This window comes from Littorina saxatilis, linkage group LG2, assembly GCF_037325665.1.
Source record: "Littorina saxatilis isolate snail1 linkage group LG2, US_GU_Lsax_2.0, whole genome shotgun sequence".
Classification (NCBI taxonomy): domain Eukaryota; kingdom Metazoa; phylum Mollusca; class Gastropoda; order Littorinimorpha; family Littorinidae; genus Littorina; species Littorina saxatilis.
In genome coordinates, this window is record NC_090246.1 from 83,784,862 (window position 1) to 83,811,644 (window position 26,783).

The 26,783-nt window shown below is 42.2% G+C and overlaps 4 protein-coding genes across 5 annotated transcripts in view; 2 read left to right on the forward strand and 2 right to left on the reverse strand.

The window, feature by feature from the left end:
* The window catches only part of LOC138959943 (N-acetylneuraminate (7)9-O-acetyltransferase-like), a 167,038-nt gene that overhangs the window by 49,453 nt on the left and 90,802 nt on the right, over positions 1-26,783 (reverse strand). The gene's annotated exons all lie outside the window — the stretch shown is intronic.
* On the forward strand, positions 48-8,894 carry LOC138959945 (uncharacterized). Its single transcript, XM_070331629.1, has 4 exons — positions 48-189; positions 2,767-3,377; positions 3,716-3,895; positions 6,798-8,894. Exons 1-4 carry the CDS (start codon positions 187-189, stop codon positions 7,006-7,008), a joined length of 1,005 nt encoding a protein of 334 aa, XP_070187730.1. The 5' UTR covers positions 48-186; the 3' UTR covers positions 7,009-8,894.
* LOC138959947 (uncharacterized) lies at positions 10,279-22,092 on the reverse strand. Of its 2 annotated transcripts, none has more exons than XM_070331632.1 (4): positions 22,002-22,092; positions 17,044-17,375; positions 12,057-12,239; positions 10,279-11,064 (listed from the first exon to the last, which is right to left on the reverse strand). In XM_070331632.1, the coding sequence occupies exons 1-4, from the start codon at positions 22,005-22,007 to the stop codon at positions 10,902-10,904; spliced, it is 684 nt and encodes a 227-aa protein (XP_070187733.1). In that variant the 5' UTR covers positions 22,008-22,092; the 3' UTR covers positions 10,279-10,901. The 2 variants fall into 2 exon arrangements, with proteins under 2 accessions (XP_070187733.1, XP_070187732.1); XM_070331631.1 differs by lacking the exon at positions 22,002-22,092 and adding an exon at positions 20,994-21,135.
* LOC138959942 (monocarboxylate transporter 9-like) overlaps positions 14,634-26,783 on the forward strand; it is a 51,639-nt gene continuing 39,489 nt past the window's right edge. Inside the window, exon 1 of the mRNA XM_070331623.1 lies at positions 14,634-14,938. The gene's annotated coding sequence lies outside the window, so the exon portion shown is untranslated. The remainder of the gene's footprint in view (positions 14,939-26,783) is intronic.

Consider the following 26,783-nt stretch of genomic DNA (forward strand, 5'->3'; position numbering starts at 1 on the left):
ACCTTTGTATGAAATCCCGGGAAGACTCTTGCGTTACTTTCCCAAATGAATAGACGCTTTACGAACACAAGACGTTTCGCACGTAGTTAACTTTCGTTGTCAGTTTGTCATCGTTTAGGCAGAGGTGAACGGTCAGTTGTGGTTGAGTTCCGAACGAAAAACCTCAGATACATCCACACGGTGAAAATGGTAAGCAATTAATTTTCTTTTGCTCATTGACTGTTGTTGTTGTTGTTGTTCTTGTTGCGTTGTTGTTGGTGGTGGTGTTGTTGGTGTTGTTGTTGTCGGAATGGGGGCTAGTACCGCGTAGCTGACTTAAAAGTAATATATATATATATGTTCTGCGCGAACTTAGAATCCGGTTTCATTCTAGAATGGACCGGGTCCAGGTTGGAATTCTAACCCTGCGCAAGTACAGGGGTGCCATTCTAGAATGAAACCGGGTAGGTAAGACAGAGTTGTCTTCCCTTGAATTGTCTCCACCTGCACCTTCCGCCCTTTGATAAAATGGGGCTGATTTGTCTACCCCTGAAAAAAATCCTTTGGCGATCTTGCGATGTCATGTCATGTCAAGAAAGTTGACACTCCTGAGTACGCAAACAAAGGCAGACCATAGCAAGGGGGACTACCAGGGCGGTAATGTTTGCAGGGCAGTTGTTTTCGTGATGAGAGCCGGTTGCGGCCGCTTGCAATGTCAGCGCTGTCTCCCTCTCGGAAATGTCCGGTTTTTTGACAGACAGACGGTCAGACCGACTAACCGACAGACAGACCAACAGAAGGACAGAGTGAGTTATAGAGCTGTTGTCACAGGTTTTAAAAAAAGTTGACATTAACAAAAACAGAAATCAACAACAACTTTTGTCTGGTTTTATAATATTATGGGAAAACATTGAAAGCAATTCATAGTAGTAGTACTACCACAACAAATACTCTCAAAAGGGAATTCCATGCCTAAAAGTTTGACAGTTTTTATTTAATCTATCAGAATCCCTACCTTCCAAACTGTGATATGCCCACGTTTCAAACTCCTACAACCCTGCATTACTACTACACAAAAGAACAAAGTTCCAAGAATTATATCCTGGTGCACATTTATTTGTAGAGGAAGTACCAATCATTCAAGAGAGTTCACTTGATTTACAAATGGATTGGAGGTCTGTCATTTCCAAGCAACTGAATTGTAGCTTAAAATCAGTGAATACCCTTTATTTCTGACCAAGCCTCATTGCAATGACAGTCAATTAATTTTTCTCTCCAAAATCACAACATTATACCATGTCATACTTTCAAATAACCTCTAATTGGCCTTGAAAAAAATACAGGCTCCTGACGTTCTCAGTACCCAGTGACGGCAGAGATTGACGAATTGCAATTCAACCGTGTAGCAAGATGACACCACTTGAGCCAGAGGTCAACTAATGATTAGTAATGACATTCCAATTCACAGCATCTTGATTGACAAGCTTGATTTTCCGTAATAACTGTGGAAAGTCAGAATTTTCAAAAATTTTCCCTGAAAAGCATAAATACTCGAAGCTCAGCGTTCACAAATGAATCAAATGAAAGAATGAAATCAATGATTAGATGCCACAAGACCTTATGTCGAAATACAAACGCCAGTTATGGGATGATATGTCATTTTGGAGAAAACAGAGACGATTTTCTACAGAAACTAGCCTCGCCTTTGCCGATTTTCGTGGGGCCCACCGCAGCCAATTGCTTTCGTTGTGGTCGGCGCTCATAACGAGGGGTTTGCTATGGCTGCGAGTCTTGTGGTCAAAGCAGCACCGTTCTTAAGAGGCGCATGCCTGATAGAACGTTAAAGCTAGTTAAAAAAAGAAAAAGAAAAAAAAAAAGAGCCTTTCCCTCGCTCAAACTATATAGTCATATTATATATCGATACAAAGCTAAAGACTTTATCTTCACAATTCAGAAGACCAACTTCATGTATATGAATAAGATTAAAAGTTACAAGCGAGATCGGCAAAACACTGTCAGTCCGGAAATTTTCGTTCGTAGCGATCAGTGCTGAGTGTCTCTCAAAATCGTAATCACTTTCAGAACATCACAATCCCAATTCACGATGTCTTTGAGTAAAGTGTAAAAAAACCGGAAAAAAAACCCCAACCAAACACACAAAAAACAAAAACAAACAGAAAATCCACATTTGTGGCTTTGGCTGTGTGATAGTCTAACTGAAATGACTATTCCAACTTGGACCCAAATTCCAACCTTGCGCACGGCCGATTCTAGAATGGACCAGCAACAAGGGTTTCATTCTAGAATGGCACCCCTGTACTTGCGCAGGGTTAGAATTCCAACCTGGACCCGGTCCATTCTAGAATGAAACCGGATTCTAAGTTCGCGCAGAACATATATATCAGCATCATGATATCCTAACGAACACAAAACAACATCGATGTTTGTCTGGTAATTTAATTTGCCCGTTTTAAGGTGGCTAAAATCTAATCTGAGATCGTAAGCCGAACAGTTTTCGCGAGAAAGACTGCCTTTAACAATGTCCTAGATGCTATTACCTTACCTGACCTGATCTGACCTGACCTGACCTGACCTGACCTGACCTGACCTGACCTTACCTTACCCAGCTTTACTTTCCTAACCTTACCTCACCTTACCTAGCTTACCTTACCTTACCTACGTTACCTTAGCTTACCTTACCTTACCATACTTTACCTTACCTTACCTAGCTTACCTTGCCTTACCTTACCTTACCTCACCTCACCTTGCCCTACCTACCTCTTTCAGTCGTATGGACCTCGTGAAGGAGGCTATGCTGACGAAAGGTTTCATGGAAGGAGAGGCGGCCAGGGCACTTTCGCCTTCAGGAATCAAGCGTTTCCAAACGGGTTTCGCTTTCAACCGTCTTTTCCAACGCAGCAAGAACACTTTCAACGACCGTACCTGGGAAATCCACGACCTCAGTGGCGTCCATGGGTAGAAAACGCTGGACAGCCGAGAGTTCCACAGAATTATGGCCAGTTTGACTCTTCGTATTGGCAACAGCATGCCAGAAATCCTGACTGGCAACGGAGAGGTCCTGGAAATCCTGACTGGCAACGAACAGGTCCTGGAAATCCTGAATGGCATGCGCCAACAAATCGGCAAAGATACGAACTTTTTGAAATGATGCTAATGTGTGGCGTAGAAACTTACAAAAAGAAGTACTTCGCCATCTACTGGCTACACTTCGGAAGCGATGACGGTGAAACCATGTTGCATTCTCCTCTGTTTGAGAACGATAGCAGTCTCCACGCAGAGGAAGCCTTGTTAAAGTATCTGCGGATCCAGCTGCCTGTCACAAAGAGAGAAACACTCAAGTCCATCACCATCACGCAGAACGCTAGCCCTTGTTTTAGGTAAGACATAAATAATATATATGTGTATACCTTTAAATCAGAAATATTGAGAGAAAAAACGGGATGATGATTGAAGTGGATTTTATGAGTGCATTCTTCAATGTTTTGAGCTGGACGAACCTTAATTTGTATGAATTTAAATTTATAGACCGCTTAGTCATCGAAAGCGTATCTCGTCAAAATTGATTTGCAAGTCATATAAATATCAAAATCGTTTATCGTCAACAATAATTTGCAAGTCATTTGTTTTCCATTCACCTTTATCTCTTCCCATTTTATTCCATTGATCATTAGTAATGTTGATTTCTGCTGATTATTGTTGCGTTATTTATGCAAAGGTGCGCTAAGGGGTACAGAGAAGAACTTAAGACCCTGGTGGACTCTGGTGTTGAAGTCTCTGTGGTCTTTTCGTCCTTCCACTGGATCCGACGGCTGTCTTGCCGACATCAGGGGCATTGGCACCGACTGGTTCCCATCTACAGCCACGAGCAGAACATCGAAGGACTGCAAAAACTTCGGTGAGATTACCTATCATCATCGTCATAATCGTCGTCGTCAGTATCAGCCTCACGGCCCTCCTCTTCTTCCTCCTCAGTCCTCTCCCTAATTATTATCATCATCATCATCATCAGTCATCATCATCATCATCATCATCATCATTGCCTTTGCCATCATCATCATCGCCATCATCATTGCCATCCTCATAATTTTCATCATTATTGCCATCATCATCATCATCATCGCCATCATCATCATCATCATCATCTCATCATCATCATTATCATCATCATCATCATCATCATGAGGATTATTTTAGTCGTCGACGACATTATCGTCATCGTCATCCCAGTTTTGATGTAAAAAAAAATTTTTTACAAATCCGATAGTGAGGACGTTCAAAGTAACCTGACGGACAGACAACGGAAACAGGCTGCATCGCACCTGTGACCTTAACCTTAAACACGAGTAGCAATTTTCGATGAAAGTTTATTTCTTCAAAATGTATTAAAGGCTGCCATATTCGTAGCGTTCATTAATTAATTCATATTGTTTACATGTGCCAATAATGTTATAAAACTGTACCTAAGGGGATATAATAAGGATTGGCTGTAGCTTTCGTACACAGAAAAACTTATTTCAGTATTGCAAAGTGGTGTTGATAGTGTCGAATGTAAACAGAACAGTCTCAAAGTGAAAGTGGATGTTTTCCGGAAATTGCGCAGGCGGAAATATACGATCTCTCACAGCACATATTCGCAAGAATAAGGCCACAGGCTTCAGCTGACAAGCTACAAGTACATCTAATTTTCTAATAGGCCTATGTACTCACGTGTCCAGCAAAACTTTGGCGAGTTCAGTATCCCCTTTGTACTTGGTTCTCAATTTGAAGCGATGGGCCTCTGACGAAAACAATCTTTCTTTCAGCGCGACCCAGCGCTGGTGCTGCGTGGTGATGAAGCAAGGAGTCCACTTTCTCTTCTCAGTAGATTTAGTGGCCTTGACAGCTTTAGACGGGTTTACTTCTATCTTTTTTGCCATTGTACGCAACCGCGCTCTGACTGTCTCCGACGCCATCTTTGGTTTACGAAACGTCACGAAGTGACGTCAACGGTCTAAAAATAGCCCAAGTCCTTGAGAACTGTTGCTAAACAATGCAATAATGAATTAATTATTTCTCGTAATTGGTAAGGACTTCAAACCTAAAACTTCGCAGGAAGCTTAATTTATACATCCCCGCAACGATGGGAAAAGCCCTGGAAAAAATTAGGCTAATTAAATAGGACAATATGTCAGCCTTTAAGGCGATGTGTGGCACTAAAATTAAACTTGGAGAATACATGGAATAACCTAGTTTTCAGGGTAGTTATTGAAGTGACTTATAACAATGAATGAAAAATGTGTAAATATTAATGGACACAGATCGCCGTTGCTATGGAAACAGCCGCCATATTGGATTTCTAGGAAACGGTTTTACAGCGACATCATACATCAGAAATGCATGATATTTGGCACAAAGATACACATGAATTTTATCTACAATCATATAGAACGATATTTTTACTAAAGACTACAGTTGAATTTATATTAATTTTTGTAATAAGGATTAATGAATTTCTAACCGCATATTCATTAATCCTTATTTCAAAAATTAACATAAATTCAACTGTAGTCTTTTCTAAAAAAAATCGGTCTATATAATTGTAGAGAAAAGTCATGTGTATCTTTGTGCCAAATATTATGTATTTCTGGTGTATGATGCTGCTGAAAAACCGTTTCCTCGAAATCCAATATGGCGCTGTTTAAGCCAGTTTCCATAGCAATCTATGTTCTGTAGTATTCACATATTGTTCATTTCTATTCATAAGTCACTTCAATAACTACCCAGAAAACTAAGTTATTCCATGTATTCTCCAAGTTTAATGTTGGTGATTTTAGTGCCTCACATCGCCTTAAGTGTACTCAATTCAAACTCAAGCCCTTCAGCGTTAAGTGCCGTTCACATGGCAGACTTTTAAACAACTTTTCCCCAACTTTTCACGGTTTGAAATCGCTCCCGATTTGTTGAGGCCAAGTCGGCGAAAAGTCTGCCATGAGAACGGCTCAGAAGATTTAGGTTCGATTTAGGCCAGATTTAGCAGCGACTCCAAAACTCAGTTGAGCGCTGCCGTGACTTGGCGAAGATTTTGCGCAGACTTTCCTCATTGCGCTTACTGATTGGTTAGCTCTATCCACTGAGTTATATAGCTATCCAAACTGCTCTTCCCGCATTAGGAGGTATAGTTATATGGCTCCAATAGCTCAACTGGCCGAGAATCGTTACTTAAAACAAGATTGAACGTTTGCACTGTTCACATGTGCAGCGATTTGGATTTGACTTGGCGCCGACCGGGAAAGTTGTTAGAAAGTCTGCCATGTGAACGGCACTTTACAGAAGTCAAAAGGACAATTAAAACAGTGTTTAACAGACCGTAATTTAAAACTTAATTTTTTTGCCAGACATTCCTTTTTCCTTGTTAGGTTGCCTGTGTGTTCATCCCCCTTTTAAATGATTTTTCTCTGCAGATTCCTCTTGTTTGACTTTGTATCCCCCTCCCCTCCACAGATTTGTCCTTCCTAGTTTACTGTTGTCATGTCCACCATCGTGAAGATGCGCTTCTTTTGAATGCCCTTGTAATTCTTATTTCGATGTGTACTTCATAATCGTTGACAGACAGGTTAGACGTGTTGCGGAAGACATTTTAATGTATTCATTTTAATGGATAATAAATGTTGTTATTGTTATATTTGTGTAATGTATTATTTAGGTCACGTAAAAAAGGCTTTTGCTTGAGTTCGTGCACTATCGTTACTTATTATCAATTGTTTCATTTTCTGTATTTTGAATAAAATTCTGTTTGAACCAAAATTTCATTTTTGCAGCGATGCAGGTATTGCAGTAAGAACGACACAGTACGAAGACTGGAGAAGACTGTGCTATGCGCTGCAAGTACCACCTCCCGACTACCTCTCTGAACAGCAACTCTACCACGGGTCGGCACGAGGCCAGGAGGACACCAGTCTCCATGACGACCTTGAGCATGTTCTCACGGGTGAAACCCCTCGTCCGGAAATTCAGGGTTCCTGTGTTTGACTTTGCTGATTTCTGGAGAACCACAAAAATGTGGTTAAAGGCACAGTAAGCCTCCCGTAAACCATCACAGATACGGTCAGGCTTTTACACACAGTACAAACACCCTTTCATTTAAACACTCACCGATTGAGAACATCCTAGGTGCCCTCCGTAAAGAGCGAACAATTTTCAAAGAATTTATTTTTGCGTGGTTTATCTTACCCCTGAGCCATCGTGAACCCGTGTGATCCAGTTTCCCTTTTTCACAATGTAGTCGTCAGTTAGTTATTTGAATGCGACTCGATGTGAGCTTATTTACAATAGCACGTTTTTATGCACGAAACAAACGGCTGTGGTTCACAAGAACTCTAGCGATGGCTTTTGACTGTTGAGAGGAACGGCGATATGCATGATAAACCATCGTCTGCTACGACCCTTGCGTGACACTGCTTCCGGTCTTTTCTTTTTTCAAATTTTCACAACTTCGAATTGTACTGATCTTGTCTTGATGAAAAAAGAATTCTTTTATGATTAAAGAATGTTTGTGTAACAAGCTGTCAATTTATTATTTAGATTTTAAAAGTTAGGTCTAGCGCAAAAACGCACCACGGTCCAAAAATATTTTGATAATCATCGATTCACGGCTATCGCCAGTTTACATCGATAGAATGAGACCCGAAGGGAAGTAACTCATGTTTGACCTGAGTTCAGGATGGGTCCAAAAAGTGTTCGAGACAATCTGCAAAATTAATTCTTTACAAATTGCTCGCTCTTTACGTAGGGCACCTAGGATGTTCCCGTTTGGTGAGCGTTCAAATGGAAGGGTGTTTGTACTGTGTGTAAAAGCCTGACAGTATCTGTGATGGTTTACGGGAGGCTTACTGTCCGGGCGTGATTTCAGGTATCATAACAGCCGTCCAGCACCAAAACGAGGCGCCATTGTTGTAGAAGACCAAGTCCACGAAAATAAATTCTTTGAAAATTTCTCACGCTCGACAGAAAGCAGCCAGGATGTTCCCGTTCGGTGAGCGTTCAAATGGAAGTATGCTTGTACTGTATGTAGACGCTCGGGGGGCTCTGTGATGGTTTACGGGAGGCTTACTATGCCTTTAAAATGGAGCAAATAACCACCGGACGAACAGAGAGAGAGAGATATATATATATATATATATATACACACTCCACCCTCCCACCCACACAAACGTTTGTTTTTCTTGGTTACTTATTTGGTATTTCCACTCCGAGCTCTTTAAAAAGCAGGAGTTCTTTTGTTCCCCTTCGCCAATGGCAAGTACGCTGCTCCCACACTGAGTTTCTTACCTCGGGGTGGTCTCTGTGTCAAGTCAAGCTGTACTGAAGGCAGAGTTAAACTGAATAGCTGGTGACCTAGCCCAAGGTCATTCTCTCCACTTCCTTCCGGTTTTGTAGTTTTAGAAACTTGAGTTTCCACCGAAAGGTTGATCTTACAATGAAGACAACGGTGGCAAGTGGGCGAGGAAGAAACGTTTATTTGCAGTCCAGATGCAGGCTTCGCCTACCTGGTTCATCCCACTGACACGCACACACTCACTCATGTGTGAGGACTCACACACACACACACACACACACACACACACACACCAAACGACAGAACGATAGACACGTATGGTGCTTTATATGGTGAAGTATATTCATACTAATTATACCCTTAAAAATTATTTTGTTTAAAAACATGAACTTAAAAGGCAGCATATATTTATTCATCGTTTATTTTACGAAAAATAGTGATAGTGAGTGCTTTCAATAGATCTGTGTGTGCTGTTTCAGCTGTAACTGACTACAATCGAGTGCAACGAATCACATATTGTTACGTTGTGTACCTGTTTGATGTCTGCTTTTGTATTGAAATTAAAGGTTGTAAAAATATATTATGTGTCAGATTCGAATTAACCCCCCTTACTGCATGTGTGTGTGTGTGTGTGTGTGTACCAGGCTGATTGCTAGCCATTCGAAATAAATGTTTAAAGTCAGACGCCCTCGGAAGTCTGTCTTACTTTGAAGCTATTTTTTCTTGTGCAGCAATGCAGGCTTTACCGTGCGAACAACGTGTTACAAAGACTGGGAGAGACTTTGCAGTGGTCTTCGAGTTCCATTTCCTCGCTACCTCAGTTCACAAAGCGAATACAAGACATCAAGGAGAGGCAAAGAAGACAGTAACCTCAAAAGAGATTTAGAGCATATGTTTTATTCTCAGTCGTAATTTTGTGGATTTCGGAAGAGTTGTCAACTTAATCCGAAGCAGAAGCGGGGAAGTTATGAACAAGAAACGACGTGTCCAGTCACAAAATGTCTAAAGAGGAACAGAGCGCGTGCAAACACACACACACACACACACACACACACACTGACATCCACACACACCTACGCATATAAGCCTACCAAACGACAGAAAGAGACGTATGGTGCTTTAAAATTATGAGGTTTGTTTGTTTGTTTGTTTGTTTGCTTAACGCCCAGCCGACCACGAAGGGCCATATCAGGGCGGTGCTGCTTTGACATATAACGTGCGCCACACACAAGACAGAAGTCGCAGCACAGGCTTCGTGTCTCACCCAGTCACATTATTCTGACACCGGACCAACCAGTCCTAGCACTAACCCCATAATGCCAGACGCCAGGCGGAGCAGCCACTAGATTGCCAATTTTAAAGTCTTAGGTATGACCTGGCCGGGGTTCGAACCCACGACCTCCCGATCACGGGGCGGACGCCTTACCACTAGGCCAACCGTGCCGGTAAATTATGAGGTACATTCCTACCCTTTGAAATTAATTCTTAAACAAAACATACATTTAAAAGGCAGCATACATTTACTTATTGTTTATTTTTGCGAAAAATAGTGAGTGCTTTTAATGGATATGTGTTGTACGCTGATTTATTACAATCGAGTGCAACGAATCACAAATTATTACGGTGTCTATCTGTTTATTATCTGCTTTTGTATAGAAATTAAAGGTTGTTTTAAAAATATATGCTGTGTCAGATTCAAATTACCCCCCCCCCTTTTTTTTGCATGTGTTTGTGTGTATTCAAGTGAGTGTGTGTGTGTTGAAATTAGTGTGTGTGTGTGTGTGTACGTCTCTCTCTCTCTCTCTCTCTCTCTCTCTCTCTCTCTCTCTCTCTCTCTCTCTCTCTCTCTCTCTCTCTCTCTCTCTCTCTCTTTCTCTGTTTAAAAATAAATCAGCAACACTTCTGCTCAACAAGAGTAATTTTTTCACCATACCACCCCGTACAGGGGCGGACGAGGGGGGGTGCACGTGCACCCCCCCTCCAGCAAAACAAAAAACAAAAAAAAATTGGAAAGCTGATTCTATGACCATTTATAAGTTCAAATGGCACCAGATGGCACCATTTTGCTTCTTTGAGCCAAATTTTTTTCCGGGGGGGCATGCCCCCGGACCCCCCTAGCAAATTCGGGCGCTTCGCGCCCATCACATTCACTTTCGATTCAAAGTGCACCCCCCCTTACAAAGCAACTGATCCGCCCCTGCCGTACACCACAACTGTCATTCTTCTTCGTCGCTCCAGTCAGGCAGATGCATTTCTTCTTCAGAGACTGTTGACCTTTTAGGCTCATCCTCCAGATTGTGATATCCTCCTTCAGAGGATCGTCTTGGCATTCCCTAGCGGACAGATCGTGGACCTCCTCGTTAAAAGTGCTGGTAAGCTGCAGTCGGGTGCTTCGCGGAGACGCACCACACATTTCCTTCACTTGGGCGGCTGAACTTCTTTTTCAGACACGCTAAGAATATTGTTCAGCTCGGCTACAAATACTTCATGCTCGAAGAACGAAAAATACACAACCCTCATACTTATTATTGAACATGCTTATTTTCGTCTCGCTCCATTTAGGCAGCTGCATTTCTTGTTCAGAGATTCATCTCATCAAGAGTCTGAGGTCCTCCTTCAGAGCATCGTCTTCGCGTTTTCTGGCGGATAGCCTGTAGACCTCTTCGTTGAAAGTGTTGGGTAGTTGCAGTGCTTCGCGGAGACGCTTCCAGTCCTTGAGCTCTGTTGTCTCCAGCAAGATGTTGGCAGCCCTGAAGAAAGAAAGAAAGAAAAGAAAAAAAGGATGTCAGGAAAGAAGGAAGGATAGGGGAAATGAGAGAAGAAAAAAGAAAGGAAGAACGGAAGGAAGGAAGGATAGGGGGAATGAGAGAGGAAAAAAGAAAGGAAGGAAGGATAGGGGGAATAAGAGAGGAAAAAAGAACGGAAGGAAGGAAGGATAGGGGGAATGAGAGAGGAAAAAAGAAAGGAAGGAAGGATAGGGGGAATAAGAGAGGAAAAAAGAACGGAAGGAAGGAAGGATAGGGGAAATGAGAGAAGAAAAAAGAAAGGAAGAACGGAAGGAAGGAATGAAGACAGGAAGGGAAGGAAGAAAGAAATCAACAAAAGAATAGCAACAACAATCAAATTAACTTACATTTACTTGTGTACATATTGATAGCATACAACATAAGTGAATGGATATAATTTTCCCGACTTTCTCTCGCAAATCTTTCCTTGACAAAATGATGATTATTTTCAGTTGGGACTGCCTTTATTGATTTACAAAAATGAGAGGAGAGAGAGAGAGAGAGAGAGAGAGAGAGAGAGAGAGAGAGAGAGAGAGAGAGAGAGAGAGAGAGCAATGAACAAACACTTAAACATTGAGGATGTTTAACTGACGAAAGACGTTTTGGAAGAAGATAAGATATAGGCTTACCCCACCACCACCATCACTACCACCACTGAAGTACGCATTTTAGGTTGGTGCGCAAACACACAGACAGGCCATTGACTGTGAGGTAAACACACACACACGTACAAACACACACACACACACACACACACACACACACACTCACACACACACACACAATCATTATACAATACTATATGGTTGAAATTTGCCCGATTTTGTGGGGAAAGAACAACAGATTAAATGCCAATTATTTCAACCAGGCCTGATAAAAACTGCCTGCCATACTTTTGCCACCAAATTTTCACCCCAAACGCACACAAATACATTCCACCAGTTCAACCGACTCACTTTAGGTTTTTGAGCTCCTGAAGGTGGCTGAAAGACTGTTCCTCCAGTATGTCGCTAAGATGAGAGTGGCTATCTTTGACGCAGGAGGGGCGACGGATGTTATAAAAGGACGAAAAGACAATTGTCACCGGTACCCCGTTACGCGCGATGGCACCCAGCTTGTCCTTGTATTCTCTGGAACATCTTGAATGGGAGAAATAGAAAATGATGATTTGCGATTATAAGACCTATCTTTATTTATGTGGCACTTGTGAATAGTTTTCGCTCACCACTTAACCCAAAATACAGACATGATTTTATAAAAATACACCGTGTAACATATGATCCCGCACGCACGCACGTACGCAAATTACACACACAAAAACAAATACACGCGCGTGAATTCCCCCCCACACACACACTCACACAAACAGGCACACATACATGCCCACACAAACACACACCATCACACACACACACACACACACACACACTATCACACATACACACACACAGACAAATACACGCGCGTGAATTCAGACACACACTCGTACACACACACTCACACAAACAGGCACACATACATGCACACACAAACACACACACACACACACACACACACACACACACACACTATCACACACACTATCACACATACAAACACACATATACACAAACACATACAGTCACACACACACACAAACACACACATACAAAAATCCAACTCCAACCGTCAGCATACTGCTACATAGTTATTGCCACTTATAAAACAAACTCCACTATTTCTCTCATTTTATTCAACCTTTATATTTCTTTCAACACATTTTTTTTATTGAACCCCCCCCCCCCCCCCCACCCCCCCCCCCCACCCCCCCCCCCCCCCCCCACCCCCCCCCCACCCCCCCCCACCCCCCCCCCACCCCCCCCCCCCCCCCCCCCCCACCCCCTCTCCTTCTTCTTCAGCGTTTTACTGACACACCAGAGAGTCTGAAAGGAGCACGATTTTATCACCCCAAACTTTTTCTTCACACAGCAACAAAAGCAAAAGCGGTCAATGTGCACTCGATTAGAGCAATTTTCTACGGTTGACTTGTATTTGGAACATAGAACGTCGGTGGGTTGGGGGCATAAAACGGGTAGAAAAACATCTTGCCAAAAAAATAATGTTGGATTTCGGTTACATGATCAGCTAAAGTAGGGTCGGTCGGTCCACTGCTGTTGTTGAGGTTATCAATGTTGTTGTTGTTGTTGTTGTTGTTGTTGTTGTTGTTGTTGTTGTTGTTGTTGTTGTTGTTGTTCTTCTTCTTCTTCTTCTTGTGTGTGCGTGTGTGTGTGTGTTTTGTTTTCTTGTTGTAGTTTGTTTGTTGTTGTTGTATTTGTTGTTGTTGTTGTTGGGTTTTTTTGGGGGGTGGGGGTTACACACGCTTTATCTTCCGTGGAGATGAAGAACAAAGTGTCCTGGTGTCTGTCATTTTTTATTTTGTTTGGCAGTGGTAAATAAAGTTTCAGGGGTAGGCAGATAGAAAATTGAGTCGGGTCATCCCAATCCAACGGGCTTTCATGTGGCCTAGACTCTGAAAGCGAGAATACAATGAACTTGTGTCATGGTTTTAAGTTGGCTGGTGTCAGCCAAAGAAATATCAACTCTTGTTCCTGCCAAGTATGCAGACTCCTTTGCTATTCCATCCGCGAGAGTTGAACCTCAGTTTAATAAAAATGTAAAACATACATTTTGTAATTTGTACATTCTCTTTGTCTCGGGAAATTAAAAAATTCTATTTGGCGCATGGAGCAGCCAGGCTGTGGATGTTTGGGAGGCTATTTGCCCAAGTAAAAGAATGCTCTTAATTACGCCATGATTCTAAAATAAACAAATCAATCAAGTGAGAATCAAATGTGTTGTCCTTGTCAGGACGTGGGGTGCACCGGTTGTGGCGGCAACACATTTTAACAAATCTTTATGGTTGCACCCTATTTTCTTTTGTGGTTCTGATACTGTATAAAATGAACTTACATGTGCTAAGGCGGATTTGGTTATTATTAGACACGCTCGGGATTATTGAGCTAGAACGCTTTTGCCACTAAATGTATGATGATCTTTTCTTGTACGGCTTCAACAAAACTGGACAACATTCCACAAAACTTGTTGTTAGTTACATATCATAATATTATGATACTTTCTATCCATTTGTCTACACGATAAAATGTATTCTTTATCATATGCAAGGCCAAACATGTAAAAGACGATCACATTCAAAATCAAAGTGTTTTTTGAGAATATTATATCCGACCACTTACTACCAGATAAAGTTGATTCAAAAAATGTTTATGAGGTAACATCCCCTTTTCTTTCCAGGTATGTCAGCATATTGCTTAAATGAACATATCCACTAAATTTGAACTGAATCTGACCAGGGATTTAAATACACTAGTATTCCCTTCAAGAAAGAAAGAAAAACACACACACAAACACACACACACACACACACACACCACCACACACACACACACACACACACACACGCCACAACCACCACCACCACCACCACAACAGCCTCCACCACAGCCAGTAACACTCCGAAAACGGATCAGTGTTGTTTTCTGTCGTAAACATGAAATAAAAGCTTGGGGACTGGACTGAGGTGCATTGAATCGTGTCAAGTGCATGTCACTGACTGACAGTTGTGACTCGCAGTTTCGCGTTATTGTGTAGACCGACAGCACAGCATGATGTAGCTATTGCATTGAGCTGAGAGGTTTGTAGACTTTTGCACACTTGGTTTTAAAGGTGTTATGACTATTCAGTGCACTTGGGTGGTGCCCCTGTGCGCAGTTGGCTTTGGGATCGAGTTGGCAAGCATATAGGCCTATATATATGAATGACGTACGCCCGTTGCATGTTGGTAAGTACACGTTCTTTGATTTAAGAAGTAACTCGGTTTTGGTTCTTTCAAGTTTCTTGAGCTATGTGCATTAGTTTATTCAACGTATCACCCATCTAGTGTCAGCTACTTGAAATCTGGAAACTATTTACACAAATTGTTTACACAAAACTTATCCCACGTCTAGGTTCTTATGCTTGAAACCTAACAAAACTTATCCCACGTCTAGGTTCTCATGCTTGAAACCTAAGAAGCGCCTTTGCCTCAGCTGGCTGCTTGTTCGTACGATTGTATAATTCGCTTCCTGATACGCGGACCCATATTGTGACAGTGCATGAGAAAAGATTACACCTTGGTATCTTTTTTACAAGATCGTTTTTTGGCTCACGAAGTGTAGCCTATGCGATCGTAACTGTCTGTCTGTGCGTGCGTGCGTGCGTGCGTGCGTGCGTGCGTATGTGCGTATGTGCGTGCGTGCGTGCGTGTGTATGTCTGTGGTAGAAACTTTAACATTTCGTCATTTGAAGACGTCACATTATGGCGTAAGAGGGTTAGACGTCACGCGAAGGAATGTCTCGGTCATTGTTATTTTGAGCGGGCCGAGACTAGTTGGCAGTCGTGTCTGTAAGTAGGCTACATGCAGACAGACAGATCTAGATCTAGTGTCTCGCTTTCTTGCACAGTGTCACCTATGCTTACTGTGTGTGTGTGTATGTGTGACGGAGTGATTGAGTTTGTGTTACTGTTTGTCGATTTCTTACGTGAGCCTTGAAGGCTTCGCCTCTTGTTTTTAATGTCATGAACTGAACAAACGATACTGAGCACCATGCAAAAATCAAAATCGAAAACAGATTCATTCTATTTTTCTTACTTTAGAAACTACAACAAGCTCCTAAATGCATATATAGGCCTAGACCACAGGGTTGAGCTGCACGGTTGATGCCACCAAAATGGGTGTAACGCTGCCGCGGGGTCAGATTCGTTGAAATTGAGATTTGTTGTGATGTCAACCCAATTTGACCCCACGGCAAGTTTCCACCCATGCAGTTGGGTGGCACCCAGTTTTGCTTTGTTGGTTTCCGTGTATTCAACTAAACGGGATTTACAGAAACTGCGCACATCGTATCAAAGTTGCAAGGAAAATAACCTGAACAGTTTTTTTTTTGGTTTTTTTGGGGGGGGTTTCGCAAAACCTTTTGTTGTTAGTGGGGATAGATGTAGAGTTCAAAAAGATCGAAATGTAAACATCAGTCAGTCATCACCTGTCGACGGTCTTTAGGACTTAACTGGAAATAGAATGTTGTTCGACTTGAGTCACCTTTTTTTTCTCACTTTAAAAAGAATCTCAGACCACTAAATAAAGCTGAACTTATTTGCTCACAATTATCCCATGACATGCTTCGTTGTCTCTGTTGTTAGCTGAAGTAGGTGTAGGTGTACGCTTCGTATTCCTCCTAGCAACGAGCGTATTTCATGCTTACTGAGCCTCGTTCTTGCTTATATCCAAGATCGGCTGCAAAAATTATATGAATTCAGACACAAACGCGATATATATACATGTACTCTCGCTCAACTAACAAAACAATTTCAAGTACTGTTATAAAGAATGTAACCAGGGCTGAGGTGCACGAAGCGAAAGTGGGTGCCACCTAAGGCCAAAAAGAAAAATGTCTGTTTCCGGTAACCCGACCGACCCTATTTTTAAGCGCCGACCCTAAAGTTTTGTTTTCGCTTTTCGCACAAAAAAATGAAGTCAAGTATACTTTATTTAGTTTCAATATATCTAAGTCAAAAACATGTGCTAAATAATTGTAAATAAACTAAGGAAGCGTTTAAAAAAAAAAAATAAAAACACGTAAAAAGGTTAAAATTTTTTTTTAAAAACAAACAAAAAAACGACCGACCCTATTTTTTTCCGCGATGTTACCGGAAACAGACATATTTTTCTTTTTGGCCTAACTGGGTGGAAACAAACCGCGGGGTCTGATTGGTTGAAATCACAACAAATCTCAATTTAAACCAAACAGACCCCGCGGCTGGCTCCCCATGACAAAGTTAGGTGGCTCCCAATTTCGCTTCGTGCAACTCAGCCCAGAAATCGGAGGTGCGCAACCTGTATTGATTACCTGGAGCATGGACTGGCGTTCTGAAGGATGACCAGCCCTCGCACGCTGTCCCATCTCAGGGCTGACAGCTGCAAAACCAGGTGGTCAAGCAGGTTCCTCTCCGCGTGGTACAGTTGACCGTCCTCAATCATGGGCGAGGGTCCGTTCTCAAACATGGGGGAGTAGAGACGTTTGACCCCTCCCAGATAGCCGAGGTTGATCCAGTACATAGCGAAGTATTTGAGTCCCATACCCCAGTCTTCCCCGTGCATCAGGGTGTCTTTGAAGCGCTCGTATTTCTCGTGGTTGGACGGGACCCAACCACTCTTGCAGCTGAGGGTATAGCGTGAAACCTGAATTGAATATCGAAGTAAAAGTGACTGGTTGGATTTTGATACAGTCGAACCTGCCCTGGAGACCACCTTTCCATAAAGACCACCTGCCCATAAGGACCACACCAAATGCCCGAGCCCCGACAGTTTTAACTCTATAAATCACCTTTCCATAAAGACCACCTGCCCATAAGGACCACACCAAAGGCCCGAGCCCCGACAGTTTTAACTCTATAAATCACCTTTCCATAAAGACCACCTGCCCATAAGGACCACACCAAAGGCCCGAGCCCCGACAGTTTTAACTCTATAAATCACCTTTCCATTAAGACCACCTGCCCATAAGGACCACACCAAAGGCCCGAGCCCCGACAGTTTTAACTCTATAAATCACCTTTCCATAAAGACCACCTGCCCATAAGGACCACACCAAAGGCCCGAGCCCCGACAGTTTTAACTCTATAAATCACCTTTCCATTAAGACCACCTGCCCATAAGGACCACACCAAAGGCCCGAGCCCCGACAGTGTTAACTCTATACATCACCTTTCCATTAAGACCACCTGCCCATAAGGACCACACCAAAGGCCCGAGCCCCGACAGTTTTAACTCTATAAATCACCTTTCCATTAAGACCACCTGCCCATAAGGGCCTTGTTACGAAGCGCTTTACTCGTAATTTTGGTAATGTGTATTGTTGTAAATAGAATAGACTATAGCGATGGTCAGATATTGGAAAGGGCTATAGGCTGCATACCGTCACGTTGACCGCAGTTGAACCTTTGTGTAACTGACAAGGTTTTTCACGTGCAAGTGATGCAGACGACAGCTCACTGGCAATGTCATAGCAAGAACGACTTTGTAAAATCAGTCGCCGTCAAGGAGCCAAGCTCGACTCATGTTTTTATTAACACTCTAGCAGACGGGCTCCTGTTTTTATGTATTTGACTGAAGAAGGATGAAGACTGACGAACTTTCCCTACCAGTCTACGTGATATCTTCTATTTTCATATCCATGCCAGTCCGGCGACTGTACTGACTGTTGGGTTTACACTCTTTTGAGGTATGTTTGAAACCGGTTATATGTTCATGTCATGTTGTCGTATGTGAGAAGAGTGACTGTTTCTGTGTTTAACGTTATTGTGTAGGCCTAAGCTATTGTGCTACACTGCTTAAACATGTGAGGGTTTTACGTAACGTTTTCTTGGCTTTAGAAAACAGGAATTAACGTGTAAATAATTATATTGGCTCATGCAGCTTAATATGTTGGACGAGTGAGTATTTTTATTGTGCGAGTGAAAGAAACTAAAGACAAGTTGACTTATGGACTATAAACTTTACAGTGTTCCAACTGGAGGGTTTTCATCGACGGAGGCTGAACTGAACTGGTGACTGCGGCTTGGTGTACATGACCATGGCATGGAGAGCTGGCAGAGTTCTACAGTTAGCCGCCGAGACGAACTGGAAGGATCAAGGACTACGTCAAGCAATAGTTGCGATGTCGTGAGGACTGGTGCACCCTTGTCAGTCGTCTGAAGGACTTACAGCCATACCAACATCTTGAGGGCCGAAAGATGGCAGTAGGGTAACGTACAGTAGAATACCTATTCGTCTTACCTGTTAAGCTGCTTTGTTTGAGCCAAAAGGTGTCTGCGTCTTGGACTGTAGAGTTTCTTGCGGTGTTGTCGGCCTAGAGTACTGGTCGAAGCCCGGAAATGATTTTGTGATGTAACAAGAAGAGCAAACGCTCGATCGAGTCACTTTCGCAGTTCTGAATATTATATGAGGCATCAGATGGACAGGAAGAAATTGCTATTCACAACACAATACAGATGTAAATAATTTGATGTAAAGAATAATCCTATAAAGTTTGAATCAAATCCGATGAATAGTTTCAGAGATATGATATTTCAATTTTTTTCCTTCAAGACATACCTGTGACCTTGAAAAAGGTCAAAGGTCACCAAAGCAGACGTCAAAGTGTAGAGGTCACTGGGAGTCACGTTCACATAAAATTTGAGCCCGGTCACTTTTATAGTTTCCGAGAAAAGCCCAACGTTAAGTTGTGTGTTGCCGAACAGAAAAGGCTAGTTATCTCCCTTGTTTTTCTGATAACGTTCGTAAAAGGCTACAGATGTAAATACTTTGATGTAAAGAATAATCCTACAAAGTTTCAATCACATCCGATGAACTTTGTCAAAGATATAAAATGTCTAATTTTTCCTTTGACGCTGACCTGTGACCTTGAAAAAGGTCAAAGGTCAACGAAACCATCGTTAAAGTGTAGAGGTCATTGGAGGTCACGACTAAACAAAATATGAGCCGGATCGCTTTGATAGTTTCCGAGAAAAGTCCAACGTTAAGGTGGTGTCTACGGACGGCCGGCCGGACGGCCGGACGGCCGGCCGGACAGACTAACACTGACCGATTACATAGAGTCACTTTTTCTCAAGTGACTCAAAAAGCTTTGTAAACAATAATAATTAGTCTTGGCAGTGTCAAGATCCATTTAACACCAGGTTTTTGCGTGTGTGAGTGCGTGTGCGCTTGTGCCTTGTAAGCTATTGTAGCGGACAACTATTCAGATTACATTCAAGCCTGTAAACAAATATTAAACTTATAGAGTGGTGTAGAGACATGTATGATTGTCTAGAAACCGGGCTATACCACTCCATAACAGACCACACCAAAGGCCCGAGCCCCGACAGTTTTAACTCTATAAATCACCTTTACATAAAGACCACCTGCCCATAAGGACCACACCAAAGGCCCGAGCCCCGACAGTTTTAACTCTATAAATCACCTTTCCATAAAGACCACCTGCCCATAAGGACCACACCAAAGGCCCGAGCCCCGACAGTTTTAACTCTATAAATCACCTTTCCATTAAGACCATCTGTCTAACATAAGACATACGATTTTATTACAACCATGCACGTGCAGTACACAGGAATATTGCTTGGCTTGAGTACATTCAATACATAATACATGCAAACACAACAACCAAACATAGTGCTCACCGAACTGTGTACACACAGACCAAAGACCAAAGACCACTCAATTTCGGTCTCAAGTCACGGTTTCAACCTATCATGGAAGACCTCCCGTCGTCTTTTTACATTTAGTTAAGTTTTCACTAAATGTTTTAACATAAACTGGGAATCGAGACGAGGGCGGTTGTGTGTCACAGTGTGTGTGTTAGTGTGTGTTTGTGTGTGTGTGTAGAACCATTCCAAATAAACTACTGGACCGATCTACATGAAACTCCGTCTGGAGCGCTAACTGCAATCGCTTTTTGCGCTTGCCTGTGACGTAAGACTGGCGGCTTCTCTTTGATTGCGATAAGAGATTGGTCGTGTGAGTGTGTTTCGCTCGCATTTCAATATATGAAAAAGAACAAACTCGTGTCAGTAAACCTACCATCACACAGCAAGCCACGTAGGCTAGTATTCTCTCTGAATGCAGGATTTAGCAGAAACACGCGCTGCGTAAGGATTACTGAGAAGATTCACAACTTGACAAAGTGAAAATGGCAATGCAATACTACTAGACCATTTAGTCAGGCAGACTCAAGCTGTCTTTGTGATGAGTAGAAATAGGGCCTGCATGTACACAACAAGAGTTTGAAGGAAAGCTTACCGCCATTTATGCAGGCCGTTTTGGAGAGTCGCACGAAACTTAAAGCGAAAATAACTCCCAAGAATTTCGCTGAGAAATGAGAGACTAAAAATCACGTCGTTGAGTGGAGAGTGCGCAATCCCGGTGTAACACGAAATTTTTACTCCACGAAAAATTTACTCCGGATCGGAGTAAAAATTTCGTCCGAATACACCTTTCGTACGAGAAAAGAACTCCATAAGGTACGAACAAATTACTCCCTCCACGAAATTTTGACTCACCCAAATTTTTACTTCCAGTAAAAATCTTGTACGCGAAAATGGGATGCGGGCGAAGGGATAATGCCAATATGTGATCTCGCGCAAACAAATGTCGAGCTACCCTCCCTCCACCCCTCCCACCACCAGGACTAACAGGGAACAGGGGAGTACAAGTTGCGTACACCTGGTGTGGGCAGTAAAATGGAATAATTTATTCGCTATTTATTCGTCTGGGGAGTAACATTTTCGACCGAAATGTTGACTCGCAACACACCAGTCGTTGGAAGTAATTTTCTCGTGTTATGGGGGAGTAGTTTTTTCGTAAAGGGAGTAAAATATGATGTTCGTACGAAATTTTTACTCCTGAGTAAAAATCTCGTGGGAGTAATTTTTTCGTGTTACACCGGGCCTCACTTTCTGGCTGTTGACTGATAATGGCGCTCTTTCACGTGTTCCTATAATTAGAATGCTGGAGTTTCCCAATTGCTATGAAAACGAAATTCAAATCAGTGTATAGATTTTTCTTTGTGCAACACTAACGCCAAGCATGTCAAGTCTGTTTACACCTATAGGGCCTACGTGTTCATACAGCAGCACATTAAAAAGACTGAATATCGTACCCAACTCGAGCAGAATTCAGGAAAGGTGATTCAGTCACTACTTCACAAAATGAAATATTTAATCGATTCTATTCTCAGTTACAGACTCAACCTAATTTGTTAGTGACCAGAAATACCTCCATACAATAAGAGTTTGAGGAAAAGCTTACCGCCATGATCTCCGTAGCGAGTTCAAACAAACGAAACTTGAGCGAAACTGACTTCCAAGAACTATGCGGTGCAAAAGTAGGGCAAAGAGTGTAGAATCTCAGCTATCAAGTAGTTTTCGAGAAAAGCTTTTTACAGACAGACATAGCCTACACACACACACACACACACAGGCACACATACGCGGTGCGTACATTACTTGACTGAAGGTAAAAAGAAACAGAGTTGAGTGTGTTTATTTTATTTTGATCTGCTCTGCTAAAAAGCACAGTCCTTAAAGTACAAACGGATCTCCTCATCCTCTAAAGTCTTGCATGACTGTAATAGTATCCCTCTGGACTGAAAGCAAAAAGCAACAACCTCACAGCTTCCTGTGTGAAGTGGACATATATATTTCATGTGCAATAATTTCACACAGTGACACACACACACACACACACCAAAACAATGGTTGATCGGTGTCTTATTGCTCGTACCAAATGTTGGAGTACATCTGAAGATGTCAGAATGATGCCAATCACATCCATAATTAGTGGATTGAGACAAAAACCATAGCTGTATGCGATTATTTTCTGATAAACATAACGGCGGGGGATCTTACCCTAGTGTTGCGGTGGGGTGTAGCAGGCAAATCGACCAAGCTGCGGGGGATCTTACCCCGTCAAATTTCACTGTTGATCTTTGTGCCCATCGTGAGTCTAAACTAAGCTAAGCTGACACTTAACAAGTCGCGTAAGGCGAAAATACTACATTTAGTCAAGCTGTGGAACTCACAGAATGAAACTGAACACACTGCATTTTTTAACAATGACCGTAGTCCGCCGCTCGTGCAAAACGCAGTGAAACTGACGAGTCTGTTTAGCTCGGTAGTGGTTTCGCTGTGCTGCATAGCACGCTTTACTGCACCTCTCTTCGTTTGAACTTTCTGAGCGTGTTTTTAATCCAAACATATCATATCTATATGTTTTTGGAATCAGGAACCGACAAGGAATAAGATGGAATTGTTTTTAAATCGATTTCGGAAATTTAATTTTAATCATAATTTTTATATTTTTAATTTTCAGAGCTTGTTTTTAATCCGAATATAACATATTTATATGTTTTTGGAATCAGAAAATGATGAAAAATAAGATGAACGTAGTTTTGGATCGTTTTGTAAAAAATATAATTTTAATTACAACTTTAAGATATTTAATGACCAAAGTCATTAATTAAATTTTAAGCCTCCAAGCTGAAATGCAATACCGAAGTCCGGCCTTCTTAGAAAATTGCTTTGCCAAACTTTCAATCAATTTGATTGAAAAATGAGGGTGTGACAGTGCCGCCTCAACTTATACAAAATGCCGGATATGACGTCATCAAAGACATTTATCGAAAACATAAAAAAAAACGTCCAGGGATATTACTCCCAGGAATTCTCATGTCAAATTTTATAAAGATCGGTTTGGTAGTTTAGTCTGAATCGCTCTACACGCACACAGAGACAGACAGACAGACAGACACACACATACACCACGACCCTCGTCTCGATTCCCCCCTCTACATTTAGTCAAAACTTGACTAAATGTAAAAATGGAAAGCAGTATCCACAAGTAGTTAGACTTTGACAAGCGTTGTGTTATTTTATCATTTTTAACGTGGGGGACAGTATTTTTGACCTGTCTTGGTGAAATTTCTTCTTTTATGTAGTACATGAGTGTATAAATGGTAAGAAAACTTGCTGATCCAATGCAAAAATAAGTACCGGTCAGTATGATATAAACTTCAATCCAAGAAAGTTTGGTTATCTACTATTTTAAGGCATTAATTTGGAGACACCTACTCTGTGGTTGGTCTTGCGGGGGACATAAAAGTGCGTAGCGCCTGCGGTGGACACAACTAGGCGTTCCACGTCTTCCACGATCCAGGGCGTGTAAACGGGCAAAGAATGTGATCCCGAATGTAACGTTACAAATCGGTATAAGGTATTTCTTGGTAAAACAAACAAACGGGTAAACACTAATTTTCAACCCCTTCGCCGGTAAATCGGTTTTCGAATGAAAATGCGTTTTTGATTTTATCAAAGGGAACAGAAAAATCTAGTCTTATAATTTGCAAAGTTAGTCTTTCTTTCTCTCTTTATTTGTTGTTTAACGTCGTTTTCAACCGTTCAAGGTTATATCGCGACGGGGAAAGGGGGGGGGGGGGGGATGGGATAGAGCCACTTGTTAATTGTTCCTTGTTCACAAAAGCACCAATCAAAAAATTGCTCCAGGGGCTTGCAACGTAGTACAATATATGACCTTACTGGGAGAATGCAAGTTTTCAGTACAAAGGACTTAACATTTCTTACATACTGCTTGACTAAAATCTTTACAAACATCGACTATATTCTATACAAGAAACACTTAACAAGGGTAAAAGGAGAAACAGAATCCGTTAGTCGCCTCTTACGACATGCTGGGGAGCATCGGGTAAATTCTTTCTCGTCCCAACCAATATGGGACTCCCCCTAACCCGCGGGGGGTAAAAAGTTAGTCTAGGTCTTCAATTCATGATATGTTTACTCTCGTTAATTTGGCTCTCCGGGCTCAATGACGCACGGAGAGACACAACAATAATAGACAAATTCGTAAGTTTGTATAAAATTATGTACTCACTCTTTCACAACCCATACAATCTTGACAGAATTATTTCTTCCCGCAGTGGGGCACTGCGGTTATGAAATTAAAAGCCCCTCCTGTTTTTGGAACCGCAGGAGCTTTCTAGTTTGCTGTTAGGTAGATTTTTGGTTCCTCTTTCCTGTCATGCTCTCTTTTTCTTCATGAATTCTTTTCTTTTTTCTGCCTTCTTGCTCATTCACCTGTATTTTTTCCAAAAATCTCTTCTCTTGCCGCTTGTCTCGCGATTCATGTATAGTTTAATCTGTTAGTGTTCTGATGTAAGTCCAGCAGTAGATAGGTTAAGCCTATTTTAACATACTGGAAACTGGTAATCTTCCAGTAGGTATTAATTTAGTTTTACTAAAGCCTGCTGGGACACAAGTAATGGGTTAGTGCATTTGTAAACAGGAATCGCTTGACAAGTGGCCCCCTTCATCCCCCCCCCTTCCTCGTCCTGATATGGCTCTGCGTAGTCGGCTGGACGTTAAGCAACAAATAAACAAACAAACAAACAAGAATTATTTCTAAGAAATCCGCTTTTAGTGCGCATTAGTGCAAGCGCATTAGTGCAAGCACACACACGCAAACACACACACACACGTACACACACAAACACACCGTCGGGGGCACACACACACACACACACACACACACACACACACTGTCTCGTTTTAAAGTCAAATGAATGACCTAAAACGGTCAATTACTGCTAACTGACTAACCACACCACGAGCCACCCTCGCAGTAACACAAAAAAGTAAGAAACAACAAAAGTATAAGTTCTAGACGTCTGTTTACATACACTAACTCTCCACCTCCCTCTTCTCGTGAAGGCCAAAAGTGTTTTTACGACCAAGTCGTAAAGCAATAATAACTGACAAAAGCCAGTTAGAGTTTATGAAATAAGAACACGCTGAACCGTGTAAAGTTAGAAAACACTTAGCTGCTCTGTAAAAAAAAGTCTTAGCCTGTACAGGCGTTAAAACTCCACGTTGTCACAACTCAAAGTTCGTCATAAAGGGTTAGAAAGATGACAAGGTGGGGGGGGGGGGGCATTTACGCATGGGTGCACTCAACTCTCGGTGTAGCCAAGCGGGTCCATTCGATGAAACGCAGTGGAGCAGTGGAGCATACAGGTGAAAGTTGGAGCAACACCAGTAACAGCCGTAGAACAGCAACCGTACAACAAAGGACAGCAACAGTGTAGCCCGTCTTCAACAGCAAACAGGTAGCAGCCAGGTAGCAAACGTCCAGCAAACGTACAGCAACACCTCCAGCAACAACCAGCAACAAGCTGAAACAAGAGCAATTGGTGCAGTGACCATGGCAACAATCCCCCTTTTTACCACCTTTAAACATATCTAACTTCCGCCTTCAGCGAGCACGTGGTACCTGAAAGGATAGACTTTTAATAACAACTGAAGACATTTTCTCCGCCTCTCCATATCTGCAAAAACCATATACAGATTACAATTTAGCGTTATAATGAGCAAGTTATACGCTATCACGGAGAAACAAAACACAGAGTTTACATTCCATAAACATTGACCGGTCACCAACGTAAAGTAACGTTTAAATACCTCAATAGCTCGTGGAACGCAGCTCTCCCAAGCAAACCGCTTGAATATTTGGCTCCCGCTCGTCAGCGAAAATATGTAGCCAAATTCCTCTGTCCCAAGCCTTCTGTGTATGGAACTAACATCAGAAGCCCGTTGGTAGACCTAAACCAGTCTTTCAACGCGTTGGAATCCTCCATCTTAGTCAACAGAGCAATACCCCAGACCTGTCGTCTGCCCAGCTGGTAGAAAAGAAAGAAAGACCATGTGATCTCCCTGATCTATTGACAGTCGTTTCCCCAAACCAAGCGATCTTCCTGACCAATCACTGGTCGCCTATCAAACACACCTATAGCATGCTTGGAACAGTGTTCTAAACGGTGAGCGAAATCACCCGATACCCGCACGGTTTCCACGTGAATTTCGTGAAGGTCTGCCACAACCTTTCCGCAATGCGGCTGCCAGCACAGGCGCATTATGTTGTAATTTGAGAAAGGCGCCCAACAAATAGTTTCTTTCTCAAACATGTCACTGAAATCGTGACACACCCACACACACGCACACACACACACACACACACACACAC